The sequence below is a fragment of the Borostomias antarcticus genome (assembly GCF_949987555.1).
Source record: "Borostomias antarcticus genome assembly, chromosome: 16".
NCBI lineage: Eukaryota > Metazoa > Chordata > Actinopteri > Stomiiformes > Stomiidae > Borostomias > Borostomias antarcticus.
In genome coordinates this window covers 19,566,623-19,584,995 of record NC_140249.1, presented here as the reverse complement: position 1 = coordinate 19,584,995, position 18,373 = coordinate 19,566,623, and the positions used below count along the sequence as shown (strand labels likewise).

The window sequence follows — 18,373 nt, the reverse complement described above, 5'->3', positions numbered from 1 at the left end:
ATTATTGGCTGATTTTTAATCATTCATGAAAAAATGAAAATATGTAAAAACGTTTTTATTTTTTAAGGAAAAGTTTAGGGTGGGCTTGTCGAAAAGTGGGTGGGTCTAGGACTGTCAGGCCCACCCATAACGCCATGCCTGCAGCCCAGTATACAGCCTATCAAATAAGTGCCCAGCCACAGCGAAGTGCTCATTAAAAGCAAAACAAACATCATCTGGATCAAAGATTACATGATCATCTACATTAACAGACAAGTGCAGTGAACTAGAAGGTTTGTTTTTAGTTAAGTTCACAGCATCCCAGAACTGCATGGTTTGAATAGCAGTTAGAGACTAAATCCAAAAAGTAGTCCGAATTAGCTTTCCTTACAGCTGTTGTAAATAATTTATTTTTGAGTTGTCTAAAAGAAAGCCAGTCTTGGCTTCCTATCATTAAACAAGGTAGACAGATCACTAGAAAACCATGGTGCAATTCTATCCTAGTATGTTTAGAAGGGGCGAGTTTATCTACAAAGTGATTGAATGTTTTTACAAAAGAGTCAAGGGCGACTTGCACGTCATCAGACTCAACTGAGCACAAACTATTACAGTCAATAATCTCATCCAAAAAGGCTTGAGCGTTGAAGGATTTAAGATTTCTCCTCAAAACAAAACGTGGCCGTGTTTTTACCAACTTTGTAGTTCTAACGCAAGCCGCAGGACAATGGTAATTTATACCCAATTCAAAAACACCACAAGCAGATATTTTGTCACATCTGTTAGAGAAGATTAAATCAATAAGAGTAGATTTAGCATCATTTTAGGATTCGGCCTAGTAGTCTCAGTGACCAATTTAGAAAGGCCCAGATTACCACTCAATTCCTTCAGGTAACCAGAAGCAACACTCCACCAGTCCAGATTAAAATCACCCATCACTATCATCTCCGAATTTGAATACAAAGAGAGTATATCGGAGATTCTGTCAATAGCACTGACCTCAGCCTTGGGAGGCTTGTAGACACCAATCACACACAATGAGAAACTAAGCCCCAGTTCAACCTTCAATACAAGCAGTTCGAAACACTTTGGAATAGTAATGGCATTTATGACAGAGACAGACAAGCAATATTGTTATGCATAAAAACTCCACCACCAATGCCAACTCTATCGATTCTATATAAATTATATTGCTGCAGAGCTATCCGTTTTTTTTTTTTTTTTTTTTTTAACCCAGACAATACCAGGACATCAGGGTCAGCCTGATGGACTAAAATTTTCTGATGATCTAGTTTATGTTGCTGATGGAGACTTCTTATATTTAGATGAATCAGCCCAAGCCCTCTCCTTTCCTTAAAGTCAGTTGGATTGTTCAGACAAGCTGTGGCGACTTCTACATTTTATTGGATAGAGCCTGGAAGGACATGGGCCTGGGTCAAGGGGCATGGGTGTCTCACAGTGCGATTCACCGGAGGCCTAGGTCTAATAGATATGTCAGCCAAATTTGAGAGCCGGACAGGGATTCTAACAGTGATTCTAGTGAGTACATATATGTGCATAGGACTCGCTGTCACATGGAGTGGTAAACAGTCATCAGAAAGCCGTGATGTAGCCTGATCCGAAGGAGCAGGAGGTCTATATTCATGGAGTAAACAGTGGTTAAAACGGATCAGACTTACCCCACATCAGATCCTGTTGGACAGGGTCCATATTCACTGACAGCAGACGAGCGCCTGATCTGCTGAGATGAAGGCCGTCCCGAGCAAAGAGGTCCCGTCGGTTCCAGAAGGTGGCAAGGTTATGGTTAAAAGGAATCCTCAGCTGACAGCAGTAGCCTTTCAGCCAGACGTGGAGCTGCTGTATTTGGCGTCGCCATATTGGGGGGAGGAAAAGGGACCGGAGGTGATGCAGGTCTTGCCCGCCAGCAAAACAGTGGCAATCAGGGCCTTGAAGTCCTCCTTCAGCCGCTCAGACTGTTGAAACCTGATGTCATATGATCCAACGTGGATGACGACAGATGAGACCAGGGGATGATCATTAATGAGAGATGTAATGACAGAATTGATGTCTGAGACCTTAGCCCCTTGGAAACAATAGGTCTGAGCCTTCGGAACTACAATATAGCACACCATAGAAGAGCCTACTATAAGCACAGATGCAGGGGGCTTGACGTACACGGGGGGCACTGGCTCCTGACGCTGATCCTCTGGTGGAAGATGGTTTCTCCAATGGTGGCCAGGTGGAGGACCAGGCTGACTGGCCAAGCCAGGAGGGCGCTCGGAGGACAGCGTGGCAGTGTAGGACCGTGAAGGATGAGGAGTAAAGAGAATGGAGCCTGGACGCTGAGGAGGGTGTCTGGGGGGCGCTGGTAGGGGCTCAGCCAGATCCGAAGACGATGGCTGGATGGGGCAGCTCACACTTCCAGTCCTCTTATGCTCAGGAGAACCCAGGTGGAGATCCTCATCCCTTAGGCCCGCATAGCTATTCTCCAGGAGAATAAGACACATAAAGGGAAGAGTTCCTCCCTCGCTTCCTGTTGTATATCTATGTGATATATACAGTTGAGGGTGGAGATTCTACCCTCCAGCGCCACAATTTTCAGGGATGTGGTGTCATCTGTCCCTGTGGAGAAAGGAGCAACTGCCAGTACAGGAGTAACAGAAAGTAGCAGGAAAGGTAGCAGGCAGGCTGTACTGTAGCAAGATGGGCTAGCTCTAACACAGGGCCAAACTTACACACGGGGCCTCACAAAGGAGGCCGTGCAGGTGAGGAGATTAGACAGCTAGCACAGTATGGATGGTAAAGTAGCCTGTGGTGAAGATGGTAATAATAGCCAGGTGGATGGCACAGTGTGGGACTTACACACGAGGACTCCACACAGGAGTCCACAACGGAGAGTAAATTTGATAGCAATAGCAATACACATGGGTCCAGCAGGGAACACAAATGAGACTTACCGGCAAAGGCCCAAATGACTAGGCCTATTGCAATGGAAGAGCCTCTGGTAAGCACATTAAGCATAGATAGCAGACGGTCCTGATGGCTTGCTAGCATTCCCAGCTGGGAATGCTAGTATCAAAATCAAGAATCTGGCATCCGATTGTTAAAATACTTGCTGAGTTAAAATAAGAAGATAAAATCACCAATATGCAAAAACGACCACAAAAAGATGGTGTATTTTTGGTGTTTTTGGTATCGTGACATCCCATAGTCTTAACCATTAACCATATAATTAGGAAACATGTAGTTATTTTATTAATGTTATATAGCCTATAGCCTATTTTTGTGCATGGCTGTAAGCCAGCGCACCTAGGATAGCGTTTGTCTGGTTATCACTCCCTTCTTCCCTCCCTCCCTCCGTTCAATGTTGACCTGCATTTCTCTGTTGGCACCACAACAGGCAGTAGTCCCAGCACACCAAAATAAACAAGGACACCAAAATCAACCCGTCGATCTTCACTGCTCAAGTAGAGTAGCGGTGAAAGCATTTTACTCCCACCCGGAAGATCGGGGTTCAAGGCCCCGGTGGGGATGACTTTAGGGTACTATACCCCAAGTCTCAACATGTTCATCCTTTCACTCTCACCTTTACCCCTTGCCTTATAGGTCAGATCCTGTCCAACCCTAACCCTTATTCTAACCCCAAACCTTATTCTAACCCCAACCCACACTAGGGACTGGAAGGACACCAAAACCAACTTGCCGATCTCCACTGCACAAGTAGAGTAGTGGTGAGAGCATAGGACTCCCACCCGGGAGACTGGGGTTCAAAGCCCTGGTGGGGATGACTTTATGGGACTATACCCCAAAACCTTCATCCTTTCACTCCAATCTTTTTATCCCTTACCTTTGTCCAGAAACAGAAGTTGAACCAATTGCAGCAAAATAGCTAATGTTACAGGAATCATCAGTGTAACTGCTTTAGCCACTGACCGCTACCATTAATGTTATGGAAGCTGCTGCTAGTTGTTGTGAGCTCATGAGCTAACTGGCTATCCCACTCTTCTTGTGCTGGATTAGCATTGGAAGCATTGAAACTGATGTGTCCAGGCGACAAGACCTATCTTAATTTATCAGACATTATTTCATGTCATTTCAATTCACAGCTATTTCAGTGGCATGACTAGCTTCTGTTCTACCATTCCTGAACAGAAACAACCAGCCACGCACATAAGCCAGGCTGGGCCTGGCCTGGTTGTCTAAAAAGCTTTATTGCTCGACTAATATAATCTTGGTCGGACAAGAGTATTTCAACCAAGCAATTCCAGCCCAGCACTCGAATCCTACAATCCTGCGATCACATTTTGGGCTGTAAAATGATTGATGAAAAATTATAATGTGTTATAATTTAACTGTGTAACTCAGTCCTTAATGTCTAGTGCAGAACAATAGCCTACTTTATCTTCAGTCATCTTTTTCCACCTCACATGAGACAGCAATTTGCTTTTTTTCTGTTACCTTTCTGTTATCTATTTATGATCCTCACATTAAACATTATAGATCTAAAACTTGTAGCTTACTGATGTCATCATTAGACAGTAATGGTTTTAATGGTTTTAACAAGACATTAGGAGCAAGGTGTGCCCACAAATAAATAAATAAAAATAACTGAAAGGCTGCCAAGTGGCTAGTGTTCTGCAAAGGGCCCTGCGTCTTTGTGTAATGATATTATGTCATGGAGAGGGGCACAGGCCTGGGGATCTGGAGTCTATTGATGTTCATGATGAACCAAGTTCAAAGTGGCAGTGGAGTACGGTAATCATCGTTAGGGAGTGCAGCCGCCACAGACCTCAAGAGTTGTTATGCACACAACACAGAGGATGAGAGGGCTCTTAGTACCCTGAATAGTGGCCCTTTTTTCATTTTGGTCGGCAACTTGATTTAACCTATGTTAAATTTATCCTACCGTAAGTATACAGTATGTATTCTCTGTGTGAAATTTGAGGTTCCCTGTAAACATCATTATCTACTAAGAAATATGGTACTGTTCCCTGCCTTTAGTTGGTAATTCCTGTATACTGTAGGGTACACACACAACAATCTTGCTTAATGTTAATCAACAACAATGCAAGTTAATCAATTGTACTGTACACATTCTTTTGAAAGTGGGAGAAATGATTTGATGTAACCCAGTTTGTTAAATACTACTTGCTGCACTGTTGATTAATTGAGCTTCAATAAGAAGCTTTAATCCATCGTGTGAATTGTATATCAACACATTGCATTATGTATTTCTGTGTGGGAATAAATTATCCATTACAGAGACACTGTAATTAATCTAAGATACTCCCACTCCTATTTGTGCAGTAGATTTTCATATTCATGGGGCCTCTTTATCTGTGTAATGTGGGATGTCACAACAACACAATTTGGAACACACAAGAAATATTTTTGATCTCAAAGGTATCGAAGTGAATGCCCAAAACCTTTCTGTGCACACAGAAACATCTAATGATTGAATACATTCAATATTAAACTAGTTTTTGTGAATGTTAATAGATCTTTCCGCACTGATAATTTGGTCAGATATACAAAAAGTAGTTGAAAAGGAAATATAGAGGCAGGGAGCACAATTATCCCCATGTAGCTCCATTGATTGATTGATTGATTGATTTATTGGGTAAAAGTACAAAGAAACAGTACATCCCAGAGGATAGCATGATAAAAGCATACTTAGACACTTGTTTCCAACATGGTCCTCGTTGGTGGACATAACAAAAAAAAAAAAAAAACATACACAAGAACATACATAAAACAGTCAATACAGTTCCACCCACATTCACTAAAACATACTATGTATGGATGCATATGAGTACAGTCTGAGTGTGTATGACTATTTGTGATAATGTAGGATGTATAGGCTGTGTATGTATTTTATACTATAAAATCAAATATCATTTATGTGTGTGTGTATGCTGTGAGTAAACATGTCTAAGGAAAACATGTCTTCCAGAGATGTAGCCTAATCTGATTAGAAAAGGCATTTAAAGATGGTGCTACCTTGACAGACAGAGGAAGACTATTCCATAATACAACACCTGAATAATAAAAGGAGCTCCGTGCAGCAGTGCTATTTATCCGAGCCACTGTGCATGAGCGTATACTGGCTCTTGTATTATGCTCATGCTGAGTGAACCATCCCAACTTGACTGCTCAGGTAAGCTGGTGCAGTCCCATTAATGACCCTGAACATAAGTTTTAACTTAATGCTCTTACTGCTCTAAATTCCGGTTTCCCAACATGAGTTCTGGAGGGAGCATTCATCATGTAACGGATTATGTTGTTTTGCGATCATCATGTGAACCCTCTCTCAAACAGTGCTTATTACTCTGCTCATTTATATGGTAATGCTGGCAAATTATATATAAGTGATTTGTCTCCAAAATGTATATATAGGTGATTTGTCTCCAGAATTTTTATTTATTTATAATTGTATAATCTTTTTTTTTTTTTAAGTGTTGTAAAATTCTGATGTATACAGTCCAGCAGTTTTGAAACATTGTTATCACAATAATTTATAATAAAGTATAAAAAATGCAATAACTCCATATGCGGCAGGTAGCTCGGGAGGTAGAGCGGCTGGCTGAGGATCGCAAGGTCCCCGGTTTGATGCCAGCTCCCGACACTGTGCCGAAGTGTCCTTGAGCAAGACACTGAACCCCAAAATCGCTCAATCACCTAGTTCTGTCATTCTCCGGGCCGTTCTGTGTGAAGTTTGAACGTTCTCCCCGTGTTTGCAAGGGTTTCCTCCCAAAAGAACCCAATATGAAAATTATGCAGAGGAATAGATGCTCTTCAGTCCGGTCCCTGACCAGGACTTGGACTGAGCACATGGACTTGGTCCCTGGGCGCCACTGACGAGGCTGCCCACTGCTCCTAGCTGCCCCTGGAGGATGACAGCTTGGATGGAAGAAAAGGAGGGAACAATTTCCACCGAGCCACCATGGACATGTGTGTGCTGTCGCCCTCACTCATGTGTTTGTGTGTGTGTCACGTGTGGCCAAATAAAGACACCTCGAGGTCCAGACCAAAAAAATAAAATATTGAGGGTGATTTAATTTCATGTTGAAACACCAGACATCTTTTTCCAGGAAAATGGGTGAAATTAGCTGGATGAGTCATCACAGAAAATCCCTAACAATAACAATACTGTTTTTTCAAATGCATTAAATTATATTGAATAATATTACCTGAATTAAGATGTTAGATATGAAAAACAACATTATTAAATACTCCTCGAGTACAATTTGTAGTTATTCCTTAGGTTATAAAGCGGTATAATAGAAACTGCCAACACTTCCTACCTCAAGTTTATATTAATGTAACTGCATAGTAACAACGTTGTAGTTACATACAACGTTGGCAATTGCATGGTATTACAGTTTACCTCATAGGCTAACACAAGTGGAGGAAAGTATGTGGTGGGGGTTCTCCAGTGATAAGTGGATTTAAATATGAATCTTGTTTTGTCATCACAACTATAAGCTCTGTATACCTCATTAATTTACCCCTGGAGAGTCCCTTATACAAGGTTACTCTTGATAACCTACACCACTAAACCATGGTAGCATTACTGTACATAGCAGTTCCTATGTAGCCACAAGGTTTTAAAGGTGCAGTTTGCGGTTTGGCTCAGAAGGACTGTTATATTTTTTTGCAATTCTCATTACATCCCGACAGCAATCAATAAATAAAGTGCTCTCAAACTAAAACAAAATTAATCTTTAATCGTAAGTCGTAGGATTGTAATGGGTGCGTCCAATCATTTTGAGATGCCTAGCAAGTGTCATTTGTTTTTCCACAGCCTGGTGGAGGGGCTTTGGAGGGAGGCCTGAAGGGAGGGGTGAGGATTTTGTTGGTTGCATTTTTCAGAATCTTTCAGCTTTTTTCTTAAGTCTAACAGGAAACCGCATACCATACCTTTAATACAGGCATTACTATGTAGTCAAAGTCAAATATATCGCCAACTCAATAGTTAACACTCAACACAATAGTTGGTGCAAGACTTAAAATAAACATAAAAAAAAAATATGGTTAAATTTAAGTAGAGCACTGAAAGTTTATGATAGTTCAAGAGGCCAAGACCCATGCTTGACTGGCATCTGGCCAGACATGTTGTAGCTGGTGCTGCTCCTCCAATTTCATCGTTTTTAATGGTCTCATAAAGACGGAGGGAGCACAACTCTCTCCAAGTGGCGCCCATCACTTGAACCCCCTCTCATGCAGTGCTCTTTACTCTGCTCATTTGACCCAGTTTCTACGTAGCATTACAAAATATATTATTTGGCAATGCTGGCAAATGTACTATGGAGGCTATGTCTACTGTGTGTGTCTGTGTGTGCATGTGTACTGTATGTGTATGGGTCTACTTGTGCAAATGTCTACATGTTCTACTTCAGTGGGGGTCAACTCAATGAAAAACTGTTTAGAAATTTTTATTTGAAATGAAATCAAACTGGTAGAAAAAGATTTCCGCACACTTAGATTCATGTTTCACTTAATTGTGCTGAGCATTCGGTCTGTCAGACCTTCATCAGAGCATGCTAGATCTGAGAATGCTAGATCTAACCTTCAGAGCATACAAGGTCTGACAATCCGAAAGATCAGCACAGTGAAGTGAAACACTGCATGGATCTAATAGTATGGAAATCTTTTTCTACCAGTTTGGAGTCATTTTTGTTTCCAGCACCTTAGCAAAGATTTAGCTGGGAGGAACAGTGGTCATTGTGCATAATTTGATATTAAATTACATTATTTTGTTCTGCATTCAATAATGACATTGAGGTTATTAGTTAGGTTATATGTATAAATGTACACATTCATATAGACATACATATACATAAAAAGGGGGCAGATACTCAAATACCACAATTGAAATCAACACAATACAATAACTTAAAGCAACTATGAGGACTTTTTGACTGGTTATAAAAGTGTCTCATTTTAATAATGATGCCTCTACATTACGTACATTAGCAAATGTGGCCATGAGTGAGTTGTTTCTATATTCTATAGATATCTGCTCGGCTGGTCGGGTTGTTATCATGGCTAAACGTGTAATAGACGAGTAGAGGCACTTGTTGAAACGGCTCAGGTGCTGCATACACAGAGGCAACCAGAATGCGCTTCACAGAGAGAAAGGGGTGGTGTGCATATAGCTCCTGAGACTAATTTTCTAGATGGAAGCAAAACAAAGTTTATCCATTCGAGCTAATATAGGAGAACAGTAAAAACACAAATTCCAAATAGAAATCCCAGACCTCTGTCAACAAGAGGATCAGGCAAGGTCCTGGGAAATTGACTACTCTATTAGCCATATCATAAACACCTATGTACATAATAAATACTACATAATAAGAAACATTATTAAACACACCTTATCAAAAATAAATGAGTAAGTAAATAAATAAATACAAAATATATTACCTGAATGGTATGCATTAGCTACAGTATATCCCAGAAATCCATATAGAACACATACAGTAATAAAACCCACTGATAATTTATTGTAGCAGCAAGCTTCTGGCAAATGTTGAGTTAACTAGCTATAACAACCAGACAGGAGTGAGAATCAAAGTGTAGAGAACAAAGGGGGTGAGAGGGTGGACAGCTGGTGTACATTACCGAGTGTTTTACATGTTTTCAGTTTCTCTTTCCAGCTGTTTCATAGATGCACTCCTTTAACTGGGATACAATGATGCATTGGTCCTCACTAATGATTATTTGAGCATGCAAATACCTCTTAAATCATATTGACTGTCTCTCTTTTTAAACAACTTTTGGATACTATTTTTTTGCTTTATACGCCTACATAATTTCATAGAAAATTATGTTTTAAAGCTGACCAAATCTTTACATTTTACAGTCTTTGGTTCAATAAAAAGTAAGTTTGGTTCTCTATTAGTCTGACTCACCAGATGTAGGTTTTGGAGATACGCCTTGTCATTGAGTTTATTACAGCCCAATCAGTGGCGACTGAGATTCTCCCAATCAGATTAATCCAGTCTCCTCCCCTCCTGCCTCCCCTCCTTACCTTAACCTTGCGTCACCAGGCTGTCCTCGAGGGAGGAAAGCCTGGTTTCCATTTGCTATCACTAATTATTGCTTGTAATGCAGCTGTGATCCGTGCTCTGTATGGGTTTACATATGTGCTGAAGGGTGCAGAAACAACAAGACATAGATTCAGATCTTTATTCGTCACATGTAAACGTACAGTGTACAATCACAGTGAAATGTTCCTACAGATAAAGTACAATACACAATTTACAAATTACACAATCAAATTACACATCTTACTATAATGGCAGAAAGTGTCTGTATCTTCATGTGGGACGGTCACAGAGACACGCGGTTTGGACTGACAGAAAGGTCTCGACGTAATTAAAACGGCAATATCACAGGTTTTGGACTGGGTTGTGTGAGGGGAGAGCACCAAGTGCACTGAATCTCCCCCCACCAGCCACCCATTCATTTGGACTTGGGCTCCGTAGGCAAAATGTCATGGATGGATGGATGGATGGATGGATGGACGGACGGATATTCAGCTGACCATACCTCTCTCTGTAGGGCCTTGCAATCCTGTATACTGCTGTTCCTGTACAAGGTGATGATATCCCCAGTCCGGATACTCTTGATCGTGCTTGTGTAGAAGCTGGACACCAAGGTATTTGAAGCTGTCCCCTCTCTCTACAGGGGTCCCATTGATGATTAAGGGGGTGCAGTTCCTTTCCTGCTTCCTCCCAAAGTCCAGCAGCACCCTCTTTGTCTTGCTGACATTAAGATGGAGGTTGTTATCCTGACACCACTGAGTCAGGAGTTTCACCTCCTCCAGGAAGGCCTTCTCATCATTATTGGAGATCAGGCCTATCACTGCTGTGTCGTTGGCAAACCGAACAATGGAATTGGAGTCAAAGGTGGCTGCACAGTTGTTTGTGTACAGGGAGTCCAGAAGCGGGGACAGGACACAGCCCTGGGGCTCCTGTGTTGAGGGTGAGGGAGGATGAGGTGTGGTTGCCTACCTTTACCACTTGGGGCCTATCTGACAGGAAGTCCAGGATCCACTTACAGAGGGCGCTGCTTAGCCTCAGGACCCTGAGCTTGTTGTCAAGCCTGGGTGGAGTTATAGTGTTAAAAGCTGAACTATAGTCAATGAACAGTGGTCTCGCATAACCCAACATGTTCCTCTTGCTCTTGTCTAGGTGGGATAGGGTAGTGTGGAGAATGTGGACAATCGCATCCTCTGTGGATCTGTTGAGTCTGTATGTGAACTGTAGAGGGTTCCGTGTACTGAGCAGTGAAGAGCAGATGTGGTCCTTAACTAGCTTCTCGAAGCACTTCATCACCACAGAGGTGAGAGCTACCGGGCAATAGTCATTGAGGCAAGCTAGTCTTGGGTTCTTGGGTTCGGGGATGATAGAGGACTGTAGGGACAATGGACTGGGCGAGGGACAGGTTGAATATCACTGTTAACACAGGAGCCAGTTGGTCGGTCATGGTGTTTAATCCCTGCCATATGCTTCTGAGGTCACCTTGTTTGAATTTTAATTTCATCATCTCACTATACCCGAATTGTGATCAACAGTGATGTCCTTGAACCTACTCCAGAGTGCGTCATGCGGTGCGACCCACACCCACCTCTGATTGGTCCATCGAATGTCGCACCTCCCTCGTCACCAGACGTTCCTTGTGTAATTTGTTAACGTAAGCTGTCCAGAGGAATATGGTGAAGTGATCCCTTTTCCCCCACCGGGGCAAGGGTCTGAGGGACCTGTATCCCCCTTAAACAGAGTGTAGCAGATGATCACTGATTGGCAAGATCAGTTCCTGTAGTGGATCAGTTCCGGTAGTGGAAATATCCATTGAATGAAGGAGACTGATTTTACTGGTAATGTGATCCTTTCAAAATTCATCTTTACATTCAAGTTCTAGATGGGCCAATTTAGACAAAACAGTATGTTACCCATTGAGATCATTCTCAGTCAATCAGTTTTACCTGCATCATTTTAACTCCTTACTGACCTAGCTTTTGGAAAATGTGTACAGTAAACTGAAGAACAGGTACACTGCAACTTCACTGAACTTATGTGGCCTTCACTAGATTGCTGAAAGAAGCTTAGTGGAAATTAATTAGGATCCTTCCACTCATGAATTTAATTGCATTTCCCTTGCCCCCCCCCCCCCCATCCCAATGCTTTGTTCTCCAGCCCTGGTATAATGATAAAGATGGCAGATACTGAAGCAATAATTCTCTTGACGGTTGTGTTATATTGCCAATATACCACGGGTTGTGATGGTTGACAGCACTCGTCTACGCCTCATGTCTATGACCACAGTACAGCCCGCCAATTAGGTTCCTTCCATTCATGAATATTATAGTTGCATGAATATTATAGTTGCATTTCCCTTGCCCTTTCTCTCTCCCAATGGTAGTTATTTGTTCTTCAGCTCTGGTGTGACTAGAAAGATGGCAGATATGGAAGCAATAAGTCACTCAAGGGTATATAGCCAATATACCATGGGTTGTGCTGGTCGACGTCACTCGGCAGAGCCTCATGTTTATGACTGCAGCAAGGGAAATGCAACTAAATTAATGAGTGGAATGAGCCTAATTAAAGTCCACTTTGCTTCATTTGGCAGTCAAAACAGTATGATGCCTGAAATAAGAGGACATGTTACATCATCAGGAAATATTTTGGAATTAATTATTTAGTGTCTTTTAGATCTCTAACCAAGAATAGCAGTTTACATTGCTATGGAATTACACATGGTGATCATATTCCCTGGAGGAACAGCAATGATATATCCAATAGTTTCAAACTGTAAATGAAATATAGAGTGTCCAATACATTTGCTTTCAGCAAGTTTCCCTCCCCTGGAATACAACCTACTATTCCATAGTGGCAGACAATGAGCACATAGCTAATGCCAGACTTGACTTTGATACAGTAGCAACCTTGCTAGCCATTAACAAATTGTACTGTATATTTTCTGTGCAACATCAACTGTCCAGTTGTCAAAACGAATAGTCAACAAACTGGCTATGCTAGATTTTTCTTTTTCCAAATAAATACGATGCTTGTTTGGTACATTATTGTGCAGCCGGGCACAAGATTTTGGTCAGTCATCAACTCAGGAGTGACAGTCTCAGCTAACTTGCTTGCTGTGAATGATACTATTGTAGGCTAGTTAACTAGTTAGTTATAGCTCTAGGTAAAGATATACTATAACCCTGATTAACATATGGTGCACAGCAATCAAAGCCAGTGATGCAACACTTCGGCTGCAGGCAGAGACCACAGAAACAACTGCTAGTGCATCACTACTTATGCGACGTTCAGAGCGTTTTTGGAAACATTGTAGCAAAGGGCCATCCTGGAACGCCAACACAGACACAGATGAGTTCGTGGGGATGCTGCTGCTCTTTCGAAAGTGCTTAGATAGAACTGTAAAGAGGCTTTACCCATCATGAATATACAATGGCTCTTGATCAATCAGCTTGGTCTGAACTACCCGTTGTATAAACCAAAATATTCACTGGCTGAACTCCTTGACATGTGCTAAAACAAGAACCATTCTCAGAGCCTTGTCCTGCTCAGGTCTTGCCGACTCAGGTTTGTGAGCTCTTATCGCTAATCCCCTCGGGGTTTCTTCACCTGAAGGATTCACTCTCAACAGCACCTAATCTCAGCTCAGAGGGAAGGTGTGGGTCTGTTGCATAACATGCTCAGACTGGCCTGGTGACATGGGGGTGGAGTGGTGGTGAATGGGTCAGCAGAGGCCCAAGCCTCACAGACAAGAGCTGGACCAAGGCTGCAATTCAGCCCTCTGCAGTGGACCAATTAGAGAACAAATAATAACCCAGTTGAGGTGACCAAATACCTTCAGTTTTCTGTAATGATGCCCTGAGGATAATTACAGGAGACTGGACTGAACAAGGTTATTTGTGATCACATTTGTTATGAACACTATCATCAAAAAGAGAACAAATGAACCCTGAGAGGTCATGGTCCTAAATGGTATGTTTTAGCTTAATTGACTAAGACCACCCTAAAAGGAAATCTTGGGCATTATTCTTTATTCGACCAATATATGTCTAATTATTTTCTAATCATTTTGTGTTTTCTTTACCCCTTTCAGATTTGGATACGCGTCTGTGTCCATTTATTGCTGTGTATCACGCTTGGAGTCTACTCAAGTGAATTTGTAAACCCTGTGACAGATGACATCACCAGAATTTCACAATTGGTAAGACTGTCATTTTCACTTATTACCAAAATCATGTTGGCAAATGCTTAGAAGCTTAAACCGTCTTGATTTTGTTCTTCAGTATCATTCATTATCATTCTTTGTCACGCCAGTCTTTCAAGAAAGGTGGAATGCACACTGTTAATTGGTTTTCAGAGGATTTTTGAGGACTTAAATAAAGGGTGTGTAAGGCACGTCTGGTCCATCCATCATAGAATTACAGTTCAAATGAGGGTCAAGATCATGGCATAGGTCTGATGGGTATCTTACCCTTGGACCAGGTCTGGCCCACAAGACTCATATTACAGTACCTGTCCTGATTCAATTGAACTATAAATACGCAGCCATATCCAGCCAACTGTTGTCCACTATCTGGGGCTGCTCCATGCCAATAGTACAGTAAATGGGAGACCTGCACTGGGAGTTGCATTTGCTTGTGGGTCTGTGCTGGCATGATAGACAAAAAATGGGCAAAAATGGTGACTGGCCTTAGTTGATTTCCCAGCGTATGCTTCTTGGATCTGGAACCCTTCTGATCTCTACCACACCTGGTTGTCAAGCCTTGCACTGCACAGTACATGATACACATTTTTTCTTCTGTAAAAGTGTGGCTGTCTTCCTGTACAAGCGATTATGAGTTTCTGTTTAATAATGTTCTGATAAGTAAATAAAAGGTTAATCTGATTTGCCTGATAAATTATCATTTATTTCCCTGTACTGATTGTTTTGTCTGCATTGTCCCTTTTGAACAGAAACAAAATATTCCTAAAGATTACAAGATTCCTCTGCGTTACATGCCAAAATCAGAGGTGAGATAGGTTTGTTTTCTCAACAACACCACAATTAACTTGATGCTTAAGTCATACCCCAGGGTTTTAATAAAGTTCATATCTATCTATCTATCTATCTATCTATCTATCTATCTATCTATCTATCTATCTATCTATCTATCTATCTATCTATCTATATCTGTCAAGTGACTCTTGCTGGAGTATGTCATATCTCTTGTATTTTTAATTCTTCATATTCATAATTCATCCAGGTCTTATTTCCTGTTTTCTTATCTTTTAGAGTGGAATGTGTTGGGTGCAGCTAAACGTTGCCTACTTGGAGCAAAGTTTAAAAGAATTGGCACATAAGTTTGGAAACATATCATCCAACAGATATGATATTGGCATCTTCATCCAAATGCTGCAAGATATGCGGTATTACATGGGGCCTCTGGTAAGTTTTAAGTTCTGTTGGTTCTGTTGTTCTCTTGTTTAATTCTGCTACTTCTCAGCATTTCAGTCCATATTAGGTTTTGCTAATCACACCAACCAGTGGCCTACAGTGAAGGGATGAAATGCATTTCCCAAGACTATACTTCCCCTGATCTAAGTAGATTGATAAGATAACAGATAATTGAAATAAGGGCAAGTGCATGTATACAATCACAATGCAAACACCCTGCAACTTCAAATGTTCACCCTTTTACCCTGAATTAGCCTTAAAACATCTTTAAACGTCTAAATCAGTATTGTTGTCTCCTCAGGATGTGATTATGTTTGATTTCGAGTGCCACTACAGGGATGAGAGGTGGCAGACAGGGCACTACTTTCAGTTTGTGGAAGATTTCCTTAAAACAGCGGAGACGAGAAGAGATTCAATAGACTGTGAACCACCTCCCTGTCCCACAGAAACAACAACAACAACCACAACAACAACAATAACAACAACAACAACATACTCAACAACAGGTGAATATCTGTTTAGCTTTAGCAACAAGGCTGCTTATGCTTTTCAAATTTACTGTATGGACCTCATTGTGATTTACTCATTGTGATTTACAGTTACGGCATTCTCTATGAGCCTGTTCTGCTAAGTGCTTACTGTGCTTTGTAATGATTCACTCAAATATCATATTAGAGACTACAGTGATAGCTAACACATAATGACCTACTGTACCCTGTAGGCAACTTCTCTGTAACTATTTGTGCACTCTCCTGTTAGTCATGTCTCTCTTATGAAGTATCTAGCCCATGACATTTTCCAGGAGCTTGCTCGATCGTCTCGTTAGGAGAGCTATGTATGGAATGCGCAATATAAATAAAGTTTGATTTGATTTGACAGTTCTACCACATTGCGGATTGTGATACAGCAGGCCTGATTTAGTGGTCTGCCATTTCCTTCTATGATTCTCATATGGCTCAAGTTAAGTTAATGATTTAGTTTTGGTGGATGGGCACTCATCTTCATCGGACTTCTCTTGTGAACAACTTCTTTTTAGGGCAGATCTCTTGTGGCGGTTTGGGTTGCATTTTTTTGTCCTATACAGCATCAGGTTTTTTTTTTCTTTAAAAGACTCCACAAGACAAAACATAAAATGTACCAGGTGCTTGTAAGGTCCATTGTGACATTACTGCTGCTGAGTCACAGGGCCAAGGGCAGATGTCCCCTGGTGGACTCTATGAAAAGAAGAAAAGGGCCGCAACCTCAATTGTGGAAGTGTTGATTACAGTGCGATCTTCAGATCTTCCCAAGCGCTTGGCCTTTCTTTCCTGGAGAGGATAGATCAGATCTTTTGTCTGAGGGAAAGAAAAGGCTGCTGTGAAGTGACTTTTTAGCTTCTGACAATGAAGCGTTTTCATCATCGGGCATTAACACTCCACCCTTTCCCTTTTCTGTCTCTCCTTCAATATCTTCCCCCTTCCTCCCTCTCTCTCTCTCTCTCTCTCTCTCCCTCTCTCTCTCTCTCGCTCTCTCTCTCTCTCTCTCTCTCTCCCTTCAAAGAACCATACTGTGATGCTTCGGCACCAGACTGCAAATCCAGTGAGTTAAAATTTTATATCATAAAGAAATATTAGAAACAAACTAACACAACTAGACTTGCTGGATTGTCAAATGCCTAAGTAATGCCTAGACAATGAACATTTCCCTGCTAGAACCTACATTTGACACTTTGAGACAAACAACACAGTGTCTTTCTGTATAGGTAATGAGCTGCTGAGGTTCCTGCCTGAAGGGGTGGAAAGAAGTCTACTGTCACTACTACTGCTCGTCCCAATTGCTGCCATTGTGTTTCTGTTTGTGTGGAAGGTGAGGCGACCTGTGACCCTAAGGACTTGGCAGCAGCGTTTAGTTGTTTGAGTGTCAATAATATTTTGTTTCTAGATTTTGTACTGTTTGTGGTGAATGGCATCTTTTGATTGCAGTTGATTCTTTCTGTAATAGTTTTGTCTATTAGACTATTGTTTTGATAGGCGTATTAATAATAATAATTATTACTCGTGAAAGGTTACTTTGAGGTTAATTTAGGTGCTTTCAAGCTTGATATAAGATATATTTTTTGTTTTTTTTCCAGGTCAAAGCCAAGAGGAACCAACATTCATCAGAAGAGAATTCTGGAGAAAGAGGCCTCTTCCCAGGGACGAAAAGGAACACCCCCCCACTAACTGATGACCTGTCTGAAAGGTAGGCACATCGTTCCCCTTCATCTTAGTAAGAATATGTTGGTCAGTAGTGTCCAACATAGCTAGCTAACAAAGATATGACAGCTGCTTTCACTGTACTTTATGTATAAGGTATTGTGAGTCACTTTTTCTTTATTCTAATACAGAAACAGTTTGAACGTCATCGAGACTGTGTAATTGTCACCCTTTGTGAAATTGGTGAGTTTTTCATGATTCCATTATTTTACATCAGAATCCTGTTGCATGTGTTGTCATGTCAAGTATAAAATGTAATAAATAAATAAAAAGTTACTTTATTTTTTTTAAATGTGGAGTTAGCTCCTGTACATCGTTATAAAAGTGTCTTAACGATGGTGTATCTCTGCCCCTTCCTCTCTTCTAGGTGTCAAGAGGAGTCTCGGAAGCAATCAAATACAGTGACCAAAAAACTGAATTTCTCTCCACATCCCTGAACCAGAGAATGACATTGCATAGACTCTGCAAGGACAGCTGTCCAGTCACATCACTCCTTGGATCTTGATAAGCTGGTCCTTCTTGCAATTAACTCATCATCACCAACAGTCAGATTTGACATTAAATGATATTAAATGGAAATACGTGTAGCCTGCCCTATGGAAACATCTTAAGACCAGAACTGTCACAGTGACTTCATCACTGTAATCTACTATAAAGTGATTCCACAGGCTGACTATTTTATAAGT

General features: G+C 41.3%; 1 protein-coding gene across 1 annotated transcript; it reads left to right on the top strand.

The window, feature by feature from the left end:
• Window positions 1–12,265: 12,265 nt before the first annotated feature.
• Window positions 12,266–18,124, top strand: kitlga (kit ligand a; the record flags this gene model as incomplete). The annotated part of the gene is made up of 8 exons (XM_084451362.1): window positions 12,266–12,307; window positions 14,113–14,220; window positions 14,973–15,029; window positions 15,292–15,444; window positions 15,755–15,959; window positions 17,195–17,298; window positions 17,564–17,673; window positions 18,055–18,124. The coding sequence occupies 8 exons, from the start codon at window positions 12,266–12,268 to the stop codon at window positions 18,122–18,124; spliced, it is 849 nt and encodes a 282-aa protein (XP_084307488.1).
• Between the last annotated feature and the right edge of the window lie 249 nt (window positions 18,125–18,373).